The 19866-nt window shown below is 38.4% G+C and overlaps 2 protein-coding genes across 5 annotated transcripts in view; one reads left to right on the plus strand and one right to left on the minus strand.

Annotated features, from left to right (window-relative positions):
- LOC123646337 (centromere protein P) overlaps positions 1-19866 on the plus strand; it is a 239244-nt gene that overhangs the window by 150104 nt on the left and 69274 nt on the right. The gene's annotated exons all lie outside the window — the stretch shown is intronic.
- ECM2 (extracellular matrix protein 2) overlaps positions 11454-19866 on the minus strand; it is a 35861-nt gene continuing 27448 nt past the window's right edge. For all 3 annotated transcript variants that reach the window (XM_045563154.1, XM_045563153.1, XM_045563155.1), the window contains 3 exons: positions 17991-18130; positions 16225-16551; positions 11454-11930 (listed from right to left, as the gene is read on the minus strand). In XM_045563154.1, coding sequence (XP_045419110.1) covers positions 11762-11930; positions 16225-16551; positions 17991-18130 — 636 coding nt within the window. In that variant the 3' untranslated portion in view covers positions 11454-11761. The remainder of the gene's footprint in view (positions 11931-16224; positions 16552-17990; positions 18131-19866) is intronic.

Raw genomic sequence — 19866 nt, forward strand, 5'->3', positions numbered from 1 at the left:
ATTATATTGTGAGGATGTCAAATATTTTTAAGGAATGTCTCAAAAGTCACTTTGCTTTAAGGAATCTGTACAGGTAATGATTTTCCCACCTCTTTCCATGGAGATGACCTGAGAGCAGTGAGCACATAGGGCTTCCAGATCTGTGTTTCCAAATACTATTCTCACTAAAAGTAACCCAGGCTCCTTGGAGAAATTACCAATAACAAATCTGGGCCAGGGAAAGTATAGTGTGTGCCTGCAACAGTTTATTGTACCAAGAAGTACGAAGGTGAGCAGAATTTACCAAGGACTCAGTAAAGGAACATAGAAGCCACTATGAAGGAGAGTTTGAGCATCTCAAAAAGAATAAGATGGCAATGGATTATAACATGTCAAGTACAAAATCCTTTTTATAACAGAAAAGAGAGTTTAAAAGTTCAGAGCCAGTAATCCCTGCTACTCAGGAGACTTAGGCAGGAGGATTATTTGAACCAAAGAATTGGAGGTTGTGGTGAGCTATTGTGCCACTGCACTCCATCCAGGGTGACAGAGTGAGGCCCCATCTTGAAAAAAATAAAAATAAAAAATAAAGAGGAAAAAAAAAGGTCAGAGCCTCTCCTTATAGAAGAATGCCAGCTGATGAATGCAGAAGAAATAATAGAAAATCACCACTGTGAAACTTCCAATGTAATAATCGATTAGGCAAAGATAATGAATGGAAGCCAAAACCATTAAGTGAAAATTTACTGGATGGCAGGATATTCACAAAGGGAAGAAGATACTACCTTAACAAATGCCTCAGCATAACCAATAATGGGACAAACTGACATTTTGTGCCTCCTGATATTATGCAAAAAGACGTATATGACATCATCTATGTAGGGTTTTTGCAAAAAATGTTCTATCTAAATTGAATCATGAGGGAAACAATCAAACAAATGCAGATTATGGGACATGCTACAAGACAGCTGGTTTGGACCCTTCAAAAGAGTGAAGGTGTGAGAGGCAGACTTAGGCAGGGAGTCACTACTCCAGATTAAGGGAGAATAATGGATTAGTACTTGAATCTTGATTAGGCCTTGAACCTCACACACAGCCACATAGGACATTATTAGGATAATTGAGGAGATCTTATATGTTAGGTGATACTGAATCAATGTTAAATTTCTTGGGTTTGGTAATGGGAGAGAATGTGATAATTGTCTATGGTTATTAAGAAAATTTCTTTGTTCTTAGGAGTTTCATACTGAAGTATTAGGGTGAAGTGTTGGGATGTCTGCATTGTACATTCAAATAGTCCAGATTCTATCCACTGCCAACGGATGGATAAATGAATGGATAGATGGATGGATGGTTGGGTAGACAGACAGAAATGCAAGTATGCAGATGGATAGATGGATGGATGGGTACACATATGGATGGATGGATAGAGAAACAGACAGATAGATATGGATATAGAAGGAGAGATAGAGATGAACGAATTGATCCAGTACAGACAGTTACAGTGGTTCAACTTAACGATTTTTTGTCTTTACAATGGTGCGAGTCATACGCATTCCATAGAAACTATACTTTGTGTACCCATACAATTATTCTGTCTTTCCCTTTCGGTATAGTACTAAATAAATTACATGAGATATTCAATTCTTTGTGTTAGATGATTTTGCCCAATTGTGGGTTAATGTAAATATTATGAGCACATTTATGGTAGTCTAGGCTAAGCTGTGCTGTTTGGTAGGTTAGGTGTATTAAATGCATTTTGACTTAAGATATTTTCAACTTACAATGGGCTTAACCCATTGGCTGTAACCCATCAAAAGTTGAGGAGCATCTGTATTATTAATTGGTGAATGTAGGTGAAGGGTATGTAGATGGTCATTGTGTTAGTCTTTCAACTTTTCTGGATCTTGAAAATATTACCTAATAATGGGGTAACAAATGCTAAGTAATTGGGACAAATAAGGTAATTTTCCTTAAATTAATTTTTTTCTTTTTTTGTTTCAATATATTAAGGGGGTACAAATGTTTCTGGCACATGGATAGCTTTTATAATGCTTTAGTCAGGGCTATAAGTGTGCCCATCACCCAAATAGTGTTCATTATACCTGTTAGACCAGTTTTCACCTCTCCCCTCCTCCCCCTTCCCCTTCTTGTTTTCCAACAATTTTTACTTCTTTCTGTGCCCATGTGTGCCCATCAAGTAGTTCCAAATTATTAGAGCATGCATATGGTGTTTGTTTTTTCATTCTAGAGGTACTTTACTTAGCATAATGTTTTCCAGTTCCGTAGTCCAAATTGCTGCAAAAGACAGTCATTCATTTCTTTTTTTCTGAGTAGTACTCCATAGTATATATATACCACATTTTATTAATCTACTCATGAATTGATGGGCACTTGGGTTGATGCCACATCTTTGCAATTGTGAATTGTACTGTAATAAACATTTGAGTACAGGTATCTTTTTGATAAAATGACTTATTTTCCTTTGGGTAGATACCCAGTAATGGGATTGCTGGATGGAATGTTAAGTCTACTTTTAGTTCTTTAAGAAATCTCAATACTGTTTTCCATAGAGGTTGTACTAATTTGCAGTTCCAGCAACAGTGTATAACTGTTTGACTCTGCATCCATGCCACCATCTATTTTGGACTTTTTAATAAAAGCCATTCTGACAGGGGTGAGGTGATAGCTCGTTGTGGTTTCAATTTGCATTTCCCTGATGATTAGTGACAGTAAGCATTTTTTCCCATGTTTGCTGGCCATTTATCTATCTTCCTTTGAAAACTTCTGTTTGTGTCCTTTGCCCACTTGTTAATGGGGTTGTTTGGTTTTTGTCTTGCTGATTTGTCTGAGTTCTTTGTAGATTCTGGATATTAAGCCCTTTGTTAGATATATAGTTCATGAATATTTTCTCCCATTCTGTAGGTTGTCTATTTACTCTGTTGATTATTTCCTTTGCTGTGCAGAAGTTTTTTAATTTAATCAAGCCCCATCTATTTATTTTTTTGTTGTTGCTGTAATTGCCTTTGGGATCTTAATCATAAATTCTTTGCCTACTAGGCCAGGTGCGGTGGCTCACACCTGTAATCCTAGCACTTTGGGAGGCCAAGGCGGGAGGATCCCTTGAGGTCAGGAGTTCAAGACCAGCCTGAGCAAGAGTGAGACCCCGTCTCTACTAAAAAATAGAAATTAATCAAACAACTAAAAATATATAGAAAAAATTAACCAGGCATGGTGGCGTATACCTATAGTCCCAGCTACTTGGGAGGCTGAGGCAGTAGGATTGCTTGAGCCTAGGAGTTTGAGGTTGCTGTGAACTAGGCTGACGCCATGGCACTCTAGCCAGGGCAACAGAGTGAGACTCTTTCTCAATAAAAAAAAAATTATTTGCCTACAATTTGCCTTACATTAATTTTAACCCTTTTATTTATCCTTTAGTGAAATATTTATGGTTTAAGTTAATTAAGCTGTTACCCTAGACAGGAATTCTTCACCTGGATAAATGAATATCTAGAGGATTTGTGGAAAGATTTTATGAATATTTTGATACATACAAAGTGTTTTTATATGTGTATTTTTCTGCAGACAGGGTCCATCATAAGTTTCATCATATTCTCAAAGGGGTCCGTCCTTTGAGAGTTCTAGGGCAAAACTACTGCCCTAGAATAGGTTTACAATTTATAATGTATGCTTTATGCTGAATGTCATAATACTAGTTAAATTAGTTTTTCAAATGGTTCATGTATAAATTTGGTAATTCCCAATTTAGGGAAAACAAATATACTTTCAGCAGAGTCCAACTTATAAAAAGATTTGCTTAAATCAGCTGATAGTTTAGTGTAAGTTTATTTGACCACAGAGATTCTGTTACTTAGAAACACACCAGGACATTTTAATACCATGATGTATTCCTTTCCTTTTCCAAACTAATACGTATTTAGTATAATCACATGTTATTTTTAATACAGTCCTGCTTTCCCTTGTGTGTGGATTCACATTCTTCACATTTTATACAAAAAATATGGTAGACTGTAAGTTTTGATTTTAATCCATTTTCATGTAGAAAAGGAAACATAACTTCACAGAAGAAATAGTCATGCATTTATTTTTTAGTTGTATAATCATAAAAGTCTACTTACTGAGTTAGAAACATTCATTCCTTTGCAAATGACAGTATATGACAGACTGAATTCCAGTAGAGCTTAGTCTCGAATGTTCCTGTTCAGCATGTCAAAGCAAAGACATGTAAGTAATATGCTGAAGCCTTAAGACAGCATTCTCCAACCTTTTTGGCACCAGAGACCAGTTTCATGGAAGACAATTTTTCCCCAGGGTGGGGGTGGTTTTGGGACGATCCAAGCACATTTATTGTGCAGCCAAACCTCTCTGCTAATGGTAATCTGTATTTGCAGCCACTCCCCAGTGCTAGCATCACCACCTCAGCTCCATCTCAGATCATCAGGCATTAGATTGTCTTAAGGACTGCGCAACCTAGATCCTTCCCATGCGCAGTTTACAGTAGGGTTCGCACTTCTATGAGAATCTAATGCTGCTGCGGCTATGACAGGAGGCGAAGCTCAGGCAGTGATGTGAAGGATGGGGAGTATCTGTAAATACAGATGAGGCTTTACTTGCTCACCTGCTGCTCACCTCCTGCTGTGCAGCCCAGTTCCTAACAGGCCGTGGACTGGTACTGGTTTGTGGCCCAGGGGTTGGGGACTACAGCCTTAAAACATGTAAAATCAAACATGTACTAATACGGGGCTACACAGTTTGTAGTAGATTTTCGTTTCTCTGAACATCTTTTGCAGATGCCTCTGGGTCTGTTGGATTAGATTCAGTTGAGCTGATGGTGATAGGGCCAGAAATGAAATATTATAGGAAAGGAACAAACTTGTCAGGGGAACCCTCTGACTAAAGTTTGCTATGTAGGCTACAAATGGAAAGGCCTGAGTTTGCCAATGTAGACTGTCTTGGTCTACCATTGGAGACTCATTCAGGGGTTATTTCTGAAGTAGGAATTCATTTACAGGACAGGCTTATTGATCAAATACTTTTCTAGCTTGGCTTGCTGTTTTAAATACGGTTCCCCCCTTTTTAGGTGTTATAAGGAATCACACAGATGAAACTTAATTTTCTCTCCTGTGGTCAGGATTTTTTTTTAACACTATGGTGAGAAGTAGTTTAGACTCTTTTGAGTTCCTGAGTTTCCTTGCCCTCTTGGACCCCCTCAGCCTGGAGATCCTGCTCAAGGAAGTTCTACCCTGTGGTTCACTCTGTTTTGTGCATTGGATATAAGCACACAGTGACGACTTAGAAAGACAGTCAAATTTGGGTTTTGTTGTTAATCCCCTGCCTTTCCTCAGGAGAGCCTTGGTTTGCCAAGTTGCTGACATGGCTGCAGTGTCCCCACTAGAGCCCCCCTGGCTGCTAAGTCCAAAGTGTTTACTCTTTGGCACTTTACAAAGCATGTGTGCTCAGCCCTGTCCTAGTGTACTAGGCTCATTCCTTTTTCCACTGGATTTCATACCAATCTTAGGAATCAGTTTTAAATAATTAATATCCACCATACTAGGAGGCCTGGCAGCCTTGAGCAAGTCGTATAACTTCCTGTGTGCCAGTTTCCTGACGTCTATTGATGAAAACATTGACACTCACCTTTATTGAATGTCTACCCTGTGCCCAGCGTTTCCACAGGACATCACCTCATTTCTTCTTCCCATCTGCCCTGGGAGGCAAATGTTGTTTCCTGATTTTGTGGACAAGGAAACTAGAACTCAGAGTCTAAGTAACTTGGTCGGGTCCATAGCTAGTACTGGTTCAAGTTCAGAGCCATGATATCTTTTTTTTTTTTTTTTTTAACTACAAGAGAGGAATCTCAATGTTTCACAGACTTTTAGGCCTTAAGGCCCCCAAGGGTCATCTGGTATTAGGTTACAGCTGGCCAGAAACTTCTTTTCATGGGTACTTTTAATATTTTTGAATTTTTAGTTGGTAAAGGACCTGAATTCACATTCAACTTTGGACAGATAAATAGTTCAGTCATCTGTCAGTCTGTTAATACTTCTGCTATGAGGAAACTTTCTGTCCTTTTTCTAAAAAGGGAAAGAGGTGGAATTGATGTCATAAAGGGTTTTATCCCTCCCTTTGAGGTTTCACTTAAACAGCAGAATTTGAGTATTTTATTCTTTTAAGTCAGCATCTTAGGAACATAGTAATTTATGGTATGTTTAAATGATGGCCTTTGAAGGCGTAGTCGATGTTGTTAGTATGCAGAACAATCAGATTGATTACTAAGTATTACCAGTTGTCAAAGCATGACTTAATTGTTTAAAAAATATATTCTGTATTTTCTTATGTTCATGTCAGGAAATATTAATAACAGAAATGATTCCTTATTAATTTTATGACCCTATATAAATCTTTTTCCATTCAATTTCTCATTTTTCCTTTGAAAATCCTTAAATTTTGCAGATACCTTTCTATTTTATCTAGGAGTAGTGTTAATATCAACTTTGGATAACTAATGAGCTAATCCAGTTTAGACTGGGGAATCTATGAGATGGAAGTCTTTATTCAAGAGCCGTTTTAATACCTACTTTGTACAGAGCTCAAGAAATTAGTTGTCTGTGTTCTCCTATGTTTTACAGTCTTTTTGGAAAAACAAGATACACCCCTCTACCCAGCTACTGTGTAACACCCACATATACGAAGACATAATCAATACCTAATAATTTCAGATAGTCAGTATGGACCTAACTAATAATAATACCAGATATGTCCCAGGACAGTGGCACAGACACCAAGTGCTGGGAGGGAAGCTTTCTGAAGAGCTGGGCTGTTAGGTGCAGCTCATCCTGTGCTTGGAAGCTGGCTTGAGAGGTCATAGGCTCAAGTGAGATGTAGATTACAGTGAACTTGGCTTCTTCACCCCTCCCTGGAAATTGGGGGTCAGTACCCATTAGGGATTGGCTCAGATGCCCTCTTCTTGGACCCCTCAGGTATGTGTCCTTGTCTGTGCATTCAGCTCTGACCCCTGAACCTTCCCATCTTTACTGTCCCCCCATCATCTTGCCTGAACCCCATGGTGAGGCCCCAAATTCTCTCGCAGATGGGCCCTTTCTCTCAGCTTCTCAGCAGCATCACAGGATTCCCTCTTTGGTCACTGCTGTTCTGCATATTCCTTGTCCGGCCAGACAAGGAATATGCTGGAGTCTGTTGGAGTCTGCTGTATCTGTGCTGTGTAAGTTCCCACTTTGTTGCTAGATTTTTGCAATGGGTAGTTCTTTTTCCATCCTTAAACCACTGCTTTCACGGGACACCCCCCCCTCCTTTCAGAGTTTTTCAGTGGCATACTGCATTTCTCATTGCTTTAAATCTGGTCTCTTCTTCCTGGCTTTAGAGGGCCTCCCCTTGCCTCGTTTCCTGCCATAATCAGGCCAGACTCTTCCCGACCGGTGAGTCCACACCTAAGCTCTACTTTCCTCAGGCCTGCTTCATTCTCTTCCCTCAACTATTCGCATCCTCTCTCAAGGCCTAGCTCAGACCTGCCGATCTTTTCTCCTCAACTATATTTATATGTTGTATGATGTAGTGTTAATTTTATCCTATAATTATATCACAGGCATCCTTTGTTATTCCTTATCTAAATTTGGCAATTCAGAGAAACCATTTTTGCCTACGGCACTATGCTTAACACAGTGTGCTACCAGCTACAAAGGGCTTTTATACTTTAGCTATTTACCTATAATTTGTGGTAAATCTAAAGTAATCTTAAAACAAGCATTATCATAATTTGTTAACACTTCCAAGTCAATTTAAAGGTTTATACTACATATTATTAAACAATTATTGGAATAATTATGTGTGGATGGGAATAATCATCCTGTCCTGATGACCCCTAGAGGTGTCCATGCCAACCAGAGGACACTGCACTTGCAGTTTTTCAGCTATACAACAATGTGGGTGGGCTCTTTTGTTTTGTTTTGTTGTCATGAAAGCAATCATCTGAAGGAGCCATTAACTTTGACTTAATGAGGATAGCTCCTAAGGAGATGTACATGGAACCATTTGACAATGGCAGCTCAAGGAGAAGTGGTTTTGAATGTCTCTTTCCCCCTGTTGGCAACACCTGCCACACCACATGCCCTACCTTGGGTTCCCCAGGTTTTCCATCCAAACTCTAAGGGAGGCAGTTTGGTCCAACAGGAGGAGCACCAACTTCAGAGTTAGAAGATGGAGGGTAAGTCTAGACTTAGCCATGTATTCCTTGTCTTTCTCTCGTATCACCTGCCCTCGCTAAGCCCCAGCGTCATCACCTGCTCTGTAGGGAGGTTGGTGAGCCCCTTCCTACAGAGAAGCTCACTGACTGGCCATTTAAGGCGGATCCAGTCAGAGGGTCAGCAGTCTGCTCCAGGGCTCATCCCACCCCATTGTACTAGAGCTCAGAAGGAAAAACAGGCAGCCTCTTCCTAAGGCCAAGCCTTTCCAGCCTGGGTGCTCTGGAGTGTAGGTAGAGCTGGGAATGGGGAGGGAAAGCTGCATGTTCTGTATGGATTTTAAAACCTGGCATGTCAGTTAGATATTACCTAGACCACTGGTTGTAAGAAGAAGGGAGGGGCAGCCAATTCTTTCTGTTGAGAGCAAACCTGCTTTGTTTGAAGGAAGAGGTCACCTCTATTCACTTCCTCTTCAGTGACAAGAAACCCCTAATGAGCTATGTTTGAAAACCTCTGATCTGTTCCAAACTTGTTATTTTATAATTGAATCAAATGAATCCCAGAGAAGTAAAATGACTGCACAATTAATCATTGAAGAGCAAGATGGGCTTCCAGATCTCTTGGTTGTTGGTTTAATTATTTCCTTATAATACCAAGCGATATATGTCTTTCACTAAATCACTTCTTTGGTACTTATAAAAATATTCTTATCTATAATAATACAAATCTCAAAATTAAAAATATAGTTAGCATTCCTTGTGTGTGTTTGTGTGTGTGTGTGTATATATATATTTGCAAAGATTAGACACATCATTAATATTTTCAGACCATGGCTAAGCCTTATTGTACATATGTGTTAATAATTATAGCATATTTATGAAGCCAAACAGAATATCTCTTTGTACATTATATAGTGAAGAATGTTTGCTATAAGGACATTTATCACTTTTTTTAACGGAATTAAAACTTCCCATCCAGAACATGATGAAATTTCGAGGCTGAACAAGGTCCATGCTAGACATATTTTTTAAATTATAAAATCCATTGAATTAAATTCATCTTCCAACCAAAGACCAAAGCTTCAATCAGTCATTCTGATTTTCAGCCTTCTTAGGGATTCTGCTACCAATGCCCAGTTGGGAAGAGACGTGCACAGCAGGCCCACAGTGTGCCTGCTCCACACACACGGACCTGGGTCTGCTGTCACGCCATTCTGTTGAGGGTGGCCACATTCTCCCCAGTGGCCCTTGAGCCCCAGTGTGCTCATGGAGTTGCTACCTGTTTTCCTGATTGCATAGCACTTGATTGTCTGCTTATTGCCTCTACTAGAGGGGAAAGGGCTTGTCTGATTTGTCACTCTCACTCTCTCTCTAGAATAGCATCTGAAATGCAACTGAATAAAGTCAGAATAAGAAATGAATGAAGGAATGGTTCGGTATTCATCTGTGTTTCACCCCAAGATGCTAATCCTGTCGACTCAAGCATCTTCAATTTGAGTCCCCTTTGACACTTAATTTGTTTACGGGTTAGATTACCTTAAACCGTTTATGTCAATGCATTTATATCCATACAGCAAGATGTATTGCACAGGGTTCTTGTTAAATGGATGTATAACCTCATCTTCTTGTTTTCAACCTGTCTCTTAAATTCACCTTGGCCAACTTGAATTAGTAATGCTCCTACATTCCTGAACTGATTATGAATCCCAACTTTTCATTCCATGAACTCCTATTTCTGTTCTTAACAACCTGCTGTAAGGCTTTAACCCTTGAGTCTAACAGTTATCTTCATATTATTCTTGTTCATGTTGTAATCTCAGAATCCTAGATATTAAGAAAGGGGACTTAGAAACAAGGGCTTAGAAATACATTAGCTCAAATGGAGTAAACCAAACTTTCACAACCATGAAATTGAAAGTCACCCATGAAATTATCAGTTGTGGTTAAATATGCTTGTTCCTCTCTATATGAAATGGTCGTAGTAATAACTACACTCATCATATACACTTTCCAAAATTCTTTACATTCTTGTCTGCTTTTCTTAACAGCCCTATGAAGTGGGGCTGAAAAGTTCTTAGGGTGGTGAGAGAACTATTAAAAGATTAAATAACTAAAGCTCAAAAAGGCAAGTAACCTGCCCAAGGGGGCCAATTTCCTACCCTAGTATTTCCTAGTCAACATAGTTTATATGTGTGTCTTATAAATTATTTTAGCAATACAAAGATAAAAGATTATCATGTTATAAAAATTTTTAATATATAGTTTTGATAGGGCCTAGTACATAGTAAACACTAAAAGCTTTCTGTTCAATTGAACTGAATAAAAAGATACATTTCAGCAAATTAGGGGAAAGGAGATAGATGCTAACTATGACCAACGGAGCAAAATTTTTCAAAAATTCATGCGTTAGATTTACGTTTACAAGGTTATAGTCAAGACTAATCACTTTTGCATTTTTTGTTTGTTTGTTTATTTGTTTAAGAAACAAAGTTTTGCTCTGTTACCCAGGCTGGAGTGTAGTGGTACCATCCTAGCTCACTGCAGCCTCAAACTCCTGCATTCAAGTGATCCTCCCACCTCAGCTTCCTGAGTAGCTGGGACTGCAGGTGTATGCCACCACACCCAGCTAATTTTTTTAATTTTTTATAGAGATGAGGTCTCACTATGTTGCTCAGTGTTGCTCAGGCTGGTCTTGAACTCCTTGCCTCAAAGGATCCTCCTGCCTTGACCTTTCAAAGTGCCAGGATTATAGGCGTGAGCCACTGTGCCTGGTTTGAATTTATATTTTAAGCAAACTCTACTGCTTTCCATAAAAATGTTTGATCTTAATAATGAAGGTGATTTTAAAATACTGTTTTTTACATTTAAAAAAGTTAGAATTACAGAAAACTTTCAAAAACTTTTCAAAATATAGAATTCATGTATACCCTTCTGCCATCTTCCCTTAATGTTAACAATGTACATAATCGTAATACAGTTATCAAAACCAGGAAATTAACATTACAATAGTGTTTTACTTTTACACATGTAATTATTAGATGGAACTAAAGCTAATTCAATACTTAGGTATGTTTATACCAGTAATTATAGCATAAAGTCTTATAGAAAATTAATAAATTATTATTTTAACATAATTAAACCACACTAATTCATAAAGTTTACCTTTTTTTTTTGGCATATGCTTCTTGGTCTTGAACCGTACATACATAATTTTTAAAGGTTCTTAGGGAGTTCTCAGCTAATAGCAGTACTCAGGTTGATTGTAAAGGACATGTTTATTTTGCTCCAGATTCTGCTGGTCTAGCTCAGCATGCATAACATCCTATTCTAATGAGATGGCTTCTTTCTAGAGGTGGGAAACTGAGTGTTTTTTACCTTTACTAAAAATCCTAGAAGACTACACTTTGCAGGTATATTTTTGGTTGTTCTGTAGATTGGTTAATCAAGTTGACTAGTGTAATGATACTGAGTATGACGTGAGGATTATGTTTCTCTTATTAATGACAAATGTAACTACTACAAATATATGACTAAAATTTATAAATGACAAAGGAAAACTTGGAATTACTTGATGTTTTGTGGTTTGAGAACAATACTTGAATATGATCTTATGCATGAAAATGCGTAGGATGATATTTCTCTAGTTTTAATATAATTGTTTTCAAGATGAAGATGTTCCAAAGTTGACTCACCATCCTCTTCAGCATTGCAAATTTGTTCTGGAAGAATATTCCTAGGGAAAAATAGACATGCAAGTCATACATTGTCCAAGTAATAATGTGCCTTCATTTAGGAGTTAAGTTCTGCATTTGTTAAAGAAGAAATTCTGTTGTTTTTAAAATAAAGTTGGATCCTTTTTATCATATTCTACACCAGAATAAATTACAACTACATCAAAGATCTAAATATGAAAAATGACACCACTAGAATGGAGTGTGGTCATACCCTGCAAGTGGAGAAAGTCTTTCTATTTGTGATTTGAAAACCAGAAACAATAAAAAATTTATAAATTGACTATAGATTTTAAAGAAATGTAAAGTTAGAAGACAAATGACAAACAAGGAGAAAGTATTTGCAACTTATATCACAGATAAAAGGCTAACATACAAAGTTCTACCAAAAATCTAAGAAAAGGGAAAAGAGCAAAAAATGATAAAAATATCTTGGTAACTAGTTCATATAAAAATAAATTAAAATGATATGTAAGCATGAAAAGATGTTCAATTTCATTCATAATAAGAAAAATGCAAATTGAAACTTTACTGGCACACCACTTCTCACTTATTAGATCTGCCAAAAAAACCCAAAATCCAAAGACTTATTAACATGTTCTGATGATGAGACTAAGAGGATCAAACATGTGATGCCTATTGAGAGGAGTTTGGCAATATCTAGCAAAATTACATATGCATTTTACCCTTCATTCAGCAATCCCACTTCTAGGAATCTATCCCAGAGTTAAACTGGAAACTCAAAAAACATTTATACAAAATTATACATTTTAGTAGTAAAAGAATGGAAACAATCAAATGTCTATCAATAAGGAACTGATTGAATACCGTATGTCCATATAATATTCAACTGTAAAAAGGAATGGGGAAATTTTCTACATACTGATATGGAGTGATATACAGGATATACTGATAATTTTACAAAGCAAAGAGCAGAAAAAATACACACTCTACACACATACGTACATACATACACACATACGTACATATTTAGTTCTATAGTTTGGTTTATTTGGCCCTTCCAGATCCCATGTTGAAATGTGATCCCGATGTTGAAGGTGGAGCCTAATAGCAAGTCTTGTTTAGGTCATGGGGGTTTTGGTAATGGGGGCTCTCACTTGGTGGGGGGAGGGACAGTGAGTAAATTCTTACTCTATTAGTTCCAGGGAGAGCTGGTTGTTCCAAAAGAGCCTGGCACTTTCTCTCCCCCAACAACGCCATGCACTCCCACCCTTCACCTTCTACCATGAGTAAAAGCAGCCTGAGGCCTTCACCAGAAACAGATCCTGGTGCCTGCAGAACCATGAACCAAATAAACCTCTTTTCCTTATAAATCACCCAGCCTCAGGTATTCCTTTAGCACAACACAAATGGACTAAGATATATGAAGAAAGAGAATCCTCCTTTTGTGTAATAATTGTGGGTAGGGATGGGGTAATATGTATATGTATATATGCTTACATTTGCAAAAATACTAGAAGGGTAAACTAGATATTAATAAAAAATTTAACCTATCTGGAAGGATCGAATTGAGTACAAGGGAAAACATAAAAGCAAGACTTCTCAATATATTTTGTTACATAGTTTTAACTTTGGAATCATATAAATGTTTAACACAGTAAAAATAATATTAGTTCAAAAATAAAAAAGCAATTCATAAAACCTCTAAACAAACCAAAGACCTTATTATCTGAATATTAAGTTGTTAACATATTGTTACAGAGAAAACCACTATATTTCAGCTATACATTCTCAGTGGAACATATTCTAAAGTCAAATAGAGCTACCCAAAAAAATCCTAAACTTAATTCAAAGCTTTTGTTAGTAATCATATTATCATTTTAAAACTATTGTTTACATATTATAAGATAATTAAAGTGAGTTAATATTGTTGGGAACCTAGATTTTCAGTGTAAGAGAAACAAGTTTAAAACAAAAGGAATTAATATTCAGTGACATTAAATTTGAATTGGGAATGTCAATAAGAACTCATTTTTTTTCTTTTTAAAATACAGAATTTCCTGGCAGTTCACTGAAAGGCCTCAAAACAATAGCAACATAATTGAAAGGAGCATGTCTGGTGCTAGACTGGGGCTTCTAAATACTATTCCCCAAAGAAAGGAGCCAGGCTTTTTGGAGGAAGGCATGCAGTTGGGAATGCAGAAAGTTAGCTTGAGGCCTATGTGTGCCCCAAAGCAAGTCAGCAGACATAGGAGCCAGCTCAGATGTCTTTGTCATTGGCCAAAGACAGGGCAGTTTAAGAATAATGACTGCAATTGATTGAAACTGCTTATATAAAAGCATAAGTGCATACTGATTCTCTAGAAAAAGAGAGAACCCCAGACAAAATAATGAAGCAGAAACACTTAGGCTCCAACTTCTTAGTCTGATTGATGGTTTAAAGCTGGGGTCCCCAACCTCAGGCTGGTCTGTGGCCAGTTAGGAACCAGGCCACACAGCAGTAGGTAAGACGTCAGCAGCAAGCAAAGCTTGATCTGTATTTACAGCCACTCACCATCGCTTGCATCACTGCATAAACTCTGCCTCCTGTCAGATCAGCAGCAGCATTATATTCTCATAGGAGTGGGAACCCTAGTGTAAACTGTGAATGGGAGAGATCTAGGTTGTCTGTTCCTTATGAGAATCTAATCCCTGATCTGAGGGAGGAGGTGGAGCTGAGGAGGTGATGCTAGAACTGGGAAATGACTGCAAATACAGATTTTCATTAGCAGAGAGGTTTGTACAATAAATGTAATGTGTTTGAATTATCCGGAAACCATCACCCCCACCCTCCCTACCCCGTCCATGGAAAAATTGTCTTCCATGAAACCGGTCCCTGGTGCCAAAAAGGTTGGGGATTGCTGGTTTAAAGGAAAGAACTGAGCTATTTTCCTTGCCTTTCTGAGTAACAAAGCTGCTCTAGTTGATGAGCAAAAATTTGTTGTAGAGGAATTCCAGCTAATGAGTATAGAAAGAATGACAAAAATAGAAACTTATCATTTTGTTACCCCTAATGAAATAATAGATTCAAACAACAATTATCTATGTATGAAGCTATTGGTTTGATGATCGAGGGGTAAGTTTGTAATGGGAGATACCAGGCTGTAGCCACCTAAACCCACTGATCAAAATTTTAGAATCACTGAAAGTGGGACAACTATGTGCCTCCTCATGCAATGTAATATGAAGCATATAGTATGACTTATGAAGTATTTTTGCCAAGAATTTTGAAACCGAATCTTACAAACCCTTCTCCACACCCACCTCTTCCCCAAAGCTTTTAAAAACTCAAACTTTTCTCTGTTTTGTATTTTAGGCTTTTAGTTTGTTTGGAATTTTAGAGATGGTGAAAGACCCTCAGGAATAGAACACAAGGTTCCTGTCTCTCTTATCGTCAGTGATAAAGACTGTAATAACAAAGTATTCTGGATTAATTCTCAAGACACACATACTATCTATCTGGGTAGAAGTGGTGACTCAGTAGGTAGACTCAACACACAGAAAAATGTATCCCCCAAAATGAGAAAAGTTGAGTCTCAATAAATTTATTCAGAATTTTTCCTTCAGAAAAATCTAATTTTAATTTTAGCAAATATTTAAATTTTGTGCTCCATAGATTAGGTTGTTTTATTTTATTTTATTTTTTTTTTTGAGACAGAGTCTCACTCTGTTGCCCTGGCTAGAGTGCCGTGGCATCAGCCTAGCTCACAGCAACCTCAAACTCCTGGGCTTAAGCAATCCTTCTGCCTCAGCCTCCTGAGTAGCTGGGACTACAGGCATGTGCCACCATGCCCAGCTAATTTTTTCTATATATATTTTTAGTTGTCCAGATAATTTCTTTCTATTTTTAGTAGAGACGGGTTCTCGAACTCCTGACCTTGAGTGATCCTCCCGCCTCGGCCTCCCAGAGTGCTAGGATTACAGGCATGAGCCACCGAGTCCGGCCAGATTAGGTTGTTTTTAATTACATATGGAAGTAGTAGTAGTAGCATAATCTTTTTATTGCTTCAAAGGCTTATTTGAACCTGTCTCTGAAGTTCTAAGTATTATGTAATAATACTCTAATTTAATTTTTTTATCATGGAACATTTATAAACATTTATACGAGTAGGAAAAAGATCATAATGAATCCTCATGTTCCTGTCACCCAACTTCAATAATTATTAACATGGGCCAATCTTGTTTAATAGCGCTTTTTTCCCCTTAAAGTAAATCCTAGAGATCATGTCATAGTTGTTTAATCATGTATTTTGCCAACCACAATTTAAATTGATGCTTGAAAAAGCCAAAATTTACCGTATCTTGTTGTTGTTCAGCCTCAGAAAATGTAGTGCTTTCATTTCTTGTATTCCAGGTGGTATAGATTTTAAGTCATTGTGATCCAGAAATAATTCTCTCAGAGAATGATATGCCCCGTAGAATGAGACACAGTCAACACCATCATCAGCGAGTTTGTTAAATGATAGGTACAGGTATTCCAGGCCTGGCTTCATATGGCCAAACACATAGCCAGGGATCCGATCAATCTGGTTCCCGATGAGCACGAGATGCAGCAAGGACTTGGGTAGATAGGAGGGGACATGATACAGCTTATTGTAGGAGAGGTCGATGGATTCTAGATTTCTGCAGTTAAGAAAAAAATGAGCAGGCTAAGGAACATCAGGATAGTGACTGTCAGCTCTAAATTTTTTGACAAGGCCAGTTTTGATGCTGGTTCAGTGTCCTACAAGTACCCGGTTTGTAGTGAGGATTCTAAATCCAAGCTTTTTCAGGTGTAGCCGGCCTGAGTCTGTCTGGCTCCGACACTCATGTTCTTACCAGTATACCATACTGCCTCCCAGCTACATGAGTCCATTAGAGGGGTGCACCAAAGACTAACATATCTCTAAGGCAAATGTGTTGAATCAGAAATGAAATCTAGGAGTCCCAACCTACATCAAACCGCCTGTCCCTAACGTTGTCTCTGGTTCCATCAAGGAAGTTTGGCTTTTTTTATTTACACTTGTTTTGGTTCCCCCACCCCCGCATTTTCATTCCACATTTGATTCTATGATCCCTGGGACTTGGGATGAGCCTGAAGGATCTAGAAAATATTGTTAATTGGCCAGAAGATCTGGCAAACATGATAAACTCCCTGGCTTGTTTCAGCAGCTTCGGTTGAATCTCCTAGGGCTTCTGCCCCACCCCCTCCTTTAGCCTGATGAAGACTCTCCTCTACCCACAGAGGACTCAGTCCCACTTTCAGTCCCACAAGCTGCTTAGCCCATTTGGCCTCTCTGCCCTTCTTCTAAGGAACATAGTTCCCAGGACACACAACCCCAGATCCAGGTTGGCTGTTGGACTTGCCACTAGGGCTCATCTCTGACCTCCTCCCTCTTCACTGTGGGCTGCAGCCAGAGGCTGCTGATGCCTGTCCAGGAAGATGGAGTCTACTTTCTGCCTTCACTATCAGACCGAGCATTCTTTAGTCTACTTTGTAAGACTTGAAGTGAAATAGTTTGGGGAAAAGGCAGTAGTGTGGGGTAGGAGCACAGGCCTGGGCTTTGGAGCCTTGTGTTTCTACCTAATGATGATGACGAGGAGTGTGGCCAATTTCTTCCTCACTGTGTGCAGGGCATTATCTCATTTAAACCTCCTGACGGCCTGTGGGGTAGACAGAGCTAGAGTGGCACTTGACTGTTGCAGTCAGATCTCAGGGTCAGGTGGGCGGGGCTCAGTTCTAGCTAGCTCAGCCCTTGGCACATGGTGGGGTGGGGTATGGTGGTAGCAGCTATAGTAACTGAAGTAATTCTAACACCTGGCACATGGTAGGGTGGGGTATGGTGGTAGCAGCTATAGTAACTGAAGTAATTCTAACACCATTCATGTAATAAACAGTTTGGTAACTGCACGGAGTAGTTGAGTTTGGGGGTGGGGCTAGGGTTCACTGAGAAAGGATGCTATCTCCCAGCCTTTTGGTGTCATCACCTCCCTGACTTGTCCCACCCCCATTTTCCACATTTTCTTTAATAATAGCAAAAAGAAGAATAGTACAATAAAGTTAAATTGTAGCATATACTTACTCTTGATTTATCCAGGCTAAAGGAGCAATCCTGTTTTCTTCAATTTTATTATAACGTAGTACAATGACATTGATCTTTCTGGTATGATTGAAACAGATTTCAGTTATTTCTTCAATTTGGTTATTTTCTAGGTATAATTCCTATAGTAAGAGAAAAGACTATTATTTTTCTTTCTTTTGTGTTAGTTGATAAATACTAATATATTCAGTTTCATAGAGACAAATGGTGTAACAACATAGACTATTCTCATTAGTACTATCTAAAGTCTTTTAATGCTCTTTCAAGTGAGTTCATACTTCTAGGTTGTCAATTTTATAACCAATTAATAAAATGTAATATCTGTCATGGTTATGGAATTAAATGAATTTTACTTATTTTTTTTTAGCCTTAATGTGTTGCAAGATATAGCATACCATAATTGTAGAAAGGCTTCTAATTTACAAAACTTATTCACATAAATTATCTCATTTAGGCTTCAAAATTCTGGAAAGTAGGTAGAAATTATTATTCCCACTTACCAGTGGAGGAACCCGGGCCTGGAGAGATGGGGAGGCTCACCCGAGGTTACATGGCTGATGCTGAGAGGGGCTCGTCCTAGCCAAGCCTCCAGCTCCAGAGCAGCCTACTTTCCACTATTCCATGTGGTCTAAGTTTTTTTAGGCTCACGTTTTTAGACTTGCTTGTATTATAATTAATTTAGTTAAAGTGAACAGCCTTAATTTAAGACCAGGGCGAAGTTTGCTGGAACTGTTCATAAGCTTTTAACAGCTAGCCTCCTTTGAGTTAAATTTAGTTGCCATTAGAAGGAGTTTTTCACTGAAGCATCTGAATCATAATACTCTCCTTGTTCTCTTGCTGGAATTCAGAACTAGAATTTGCATGTATCTTTAGTGCAACTTTCTATCCACTTACGGTAATTTCCCCCTCTTTGTCACTTAATTTTGTTAGAAATGGGTAAAGCAATTTTCAGTTTTTTGCTTTTACATTAATATACATTTAGGAAGCGAGCGAGATCAGTGATCCCAAACTAGGTTGTATATTAGAATCACCTCAAAAGCTTTTTTTAAAGTATAAATTTCAACCTAAATGTACCCCAGTAAGAGACTAGTTAAATAAATCCTGGCACACCTGTCCATACATTGAAAACGCTGCAGCTTTAGGAAAGAATGATGTGAAACAGTCTTGAAGATGTGTGGTTAAGTGAGTCAGGGGTTCTGCAGGGACTTTAGAAGGATTTACAGCATGTGCTGTGCACTGTGTGCCCAGTGCTTCCCACAGTGGTGGGAGCAAGTTCTTCTGGAGGGAAAGAAGCCAGGATGGGAAGTTTAGGCATGGGCTGGGGCACATTGCTCTTCTGTATTATCCAAGTTGTGTCCATATGTGTTTTACCATGTATGTTCATTATCTAAAAAATTTTTGATTTTTTAAAAAAAAATTATAAATTTCAGGCCTTGCCCTCTAAGGAATCTGACTTAGCATGTCTGGGATAGGTCCTGGAGTCTGTATTTCCTAAGAACTCAGGTGATTATGATGTAAAGCCAGGTACTGATAAATGCAAATGTTATGTAGCTGTTTCTTAATCTGGAAATAAGAGGGAGGGTGGTTGCCAGGACAGCAGCATAAGATCACGATAGATAACCCTCTTTTCTGGCTCACTGGGGCCACAGCAAGGGGAGGCTTCATCCTGACTTCTGGCTGGCTGATCGTGTGGTGTAGGCTAATCAGAGCTCAGATTAGGAAAATAGCTGGGTCTGCCAGTAATTATAGACTCTCTGGACCTCAGTATTTTAATGCAGGAACTGAGGGGTATTGATAAAGACCCCCAGGAGCATACCCTGTAGCAAGGAGACCACACACCTGGGGGACCATGAGTTAT

Source organism: Lemur catta, chromosome 10 (assembly GCF_020740605.2).
Source record: "Lemur catta isolate mLemCat1 chromosome 10, mLemCat1.pri, whole genome shotgun sequence".
NCBI lineage: Eukaryota > Metazoa > Chordata > Mammalia > Primates > Lemuridae > Lemur > Lemur catta.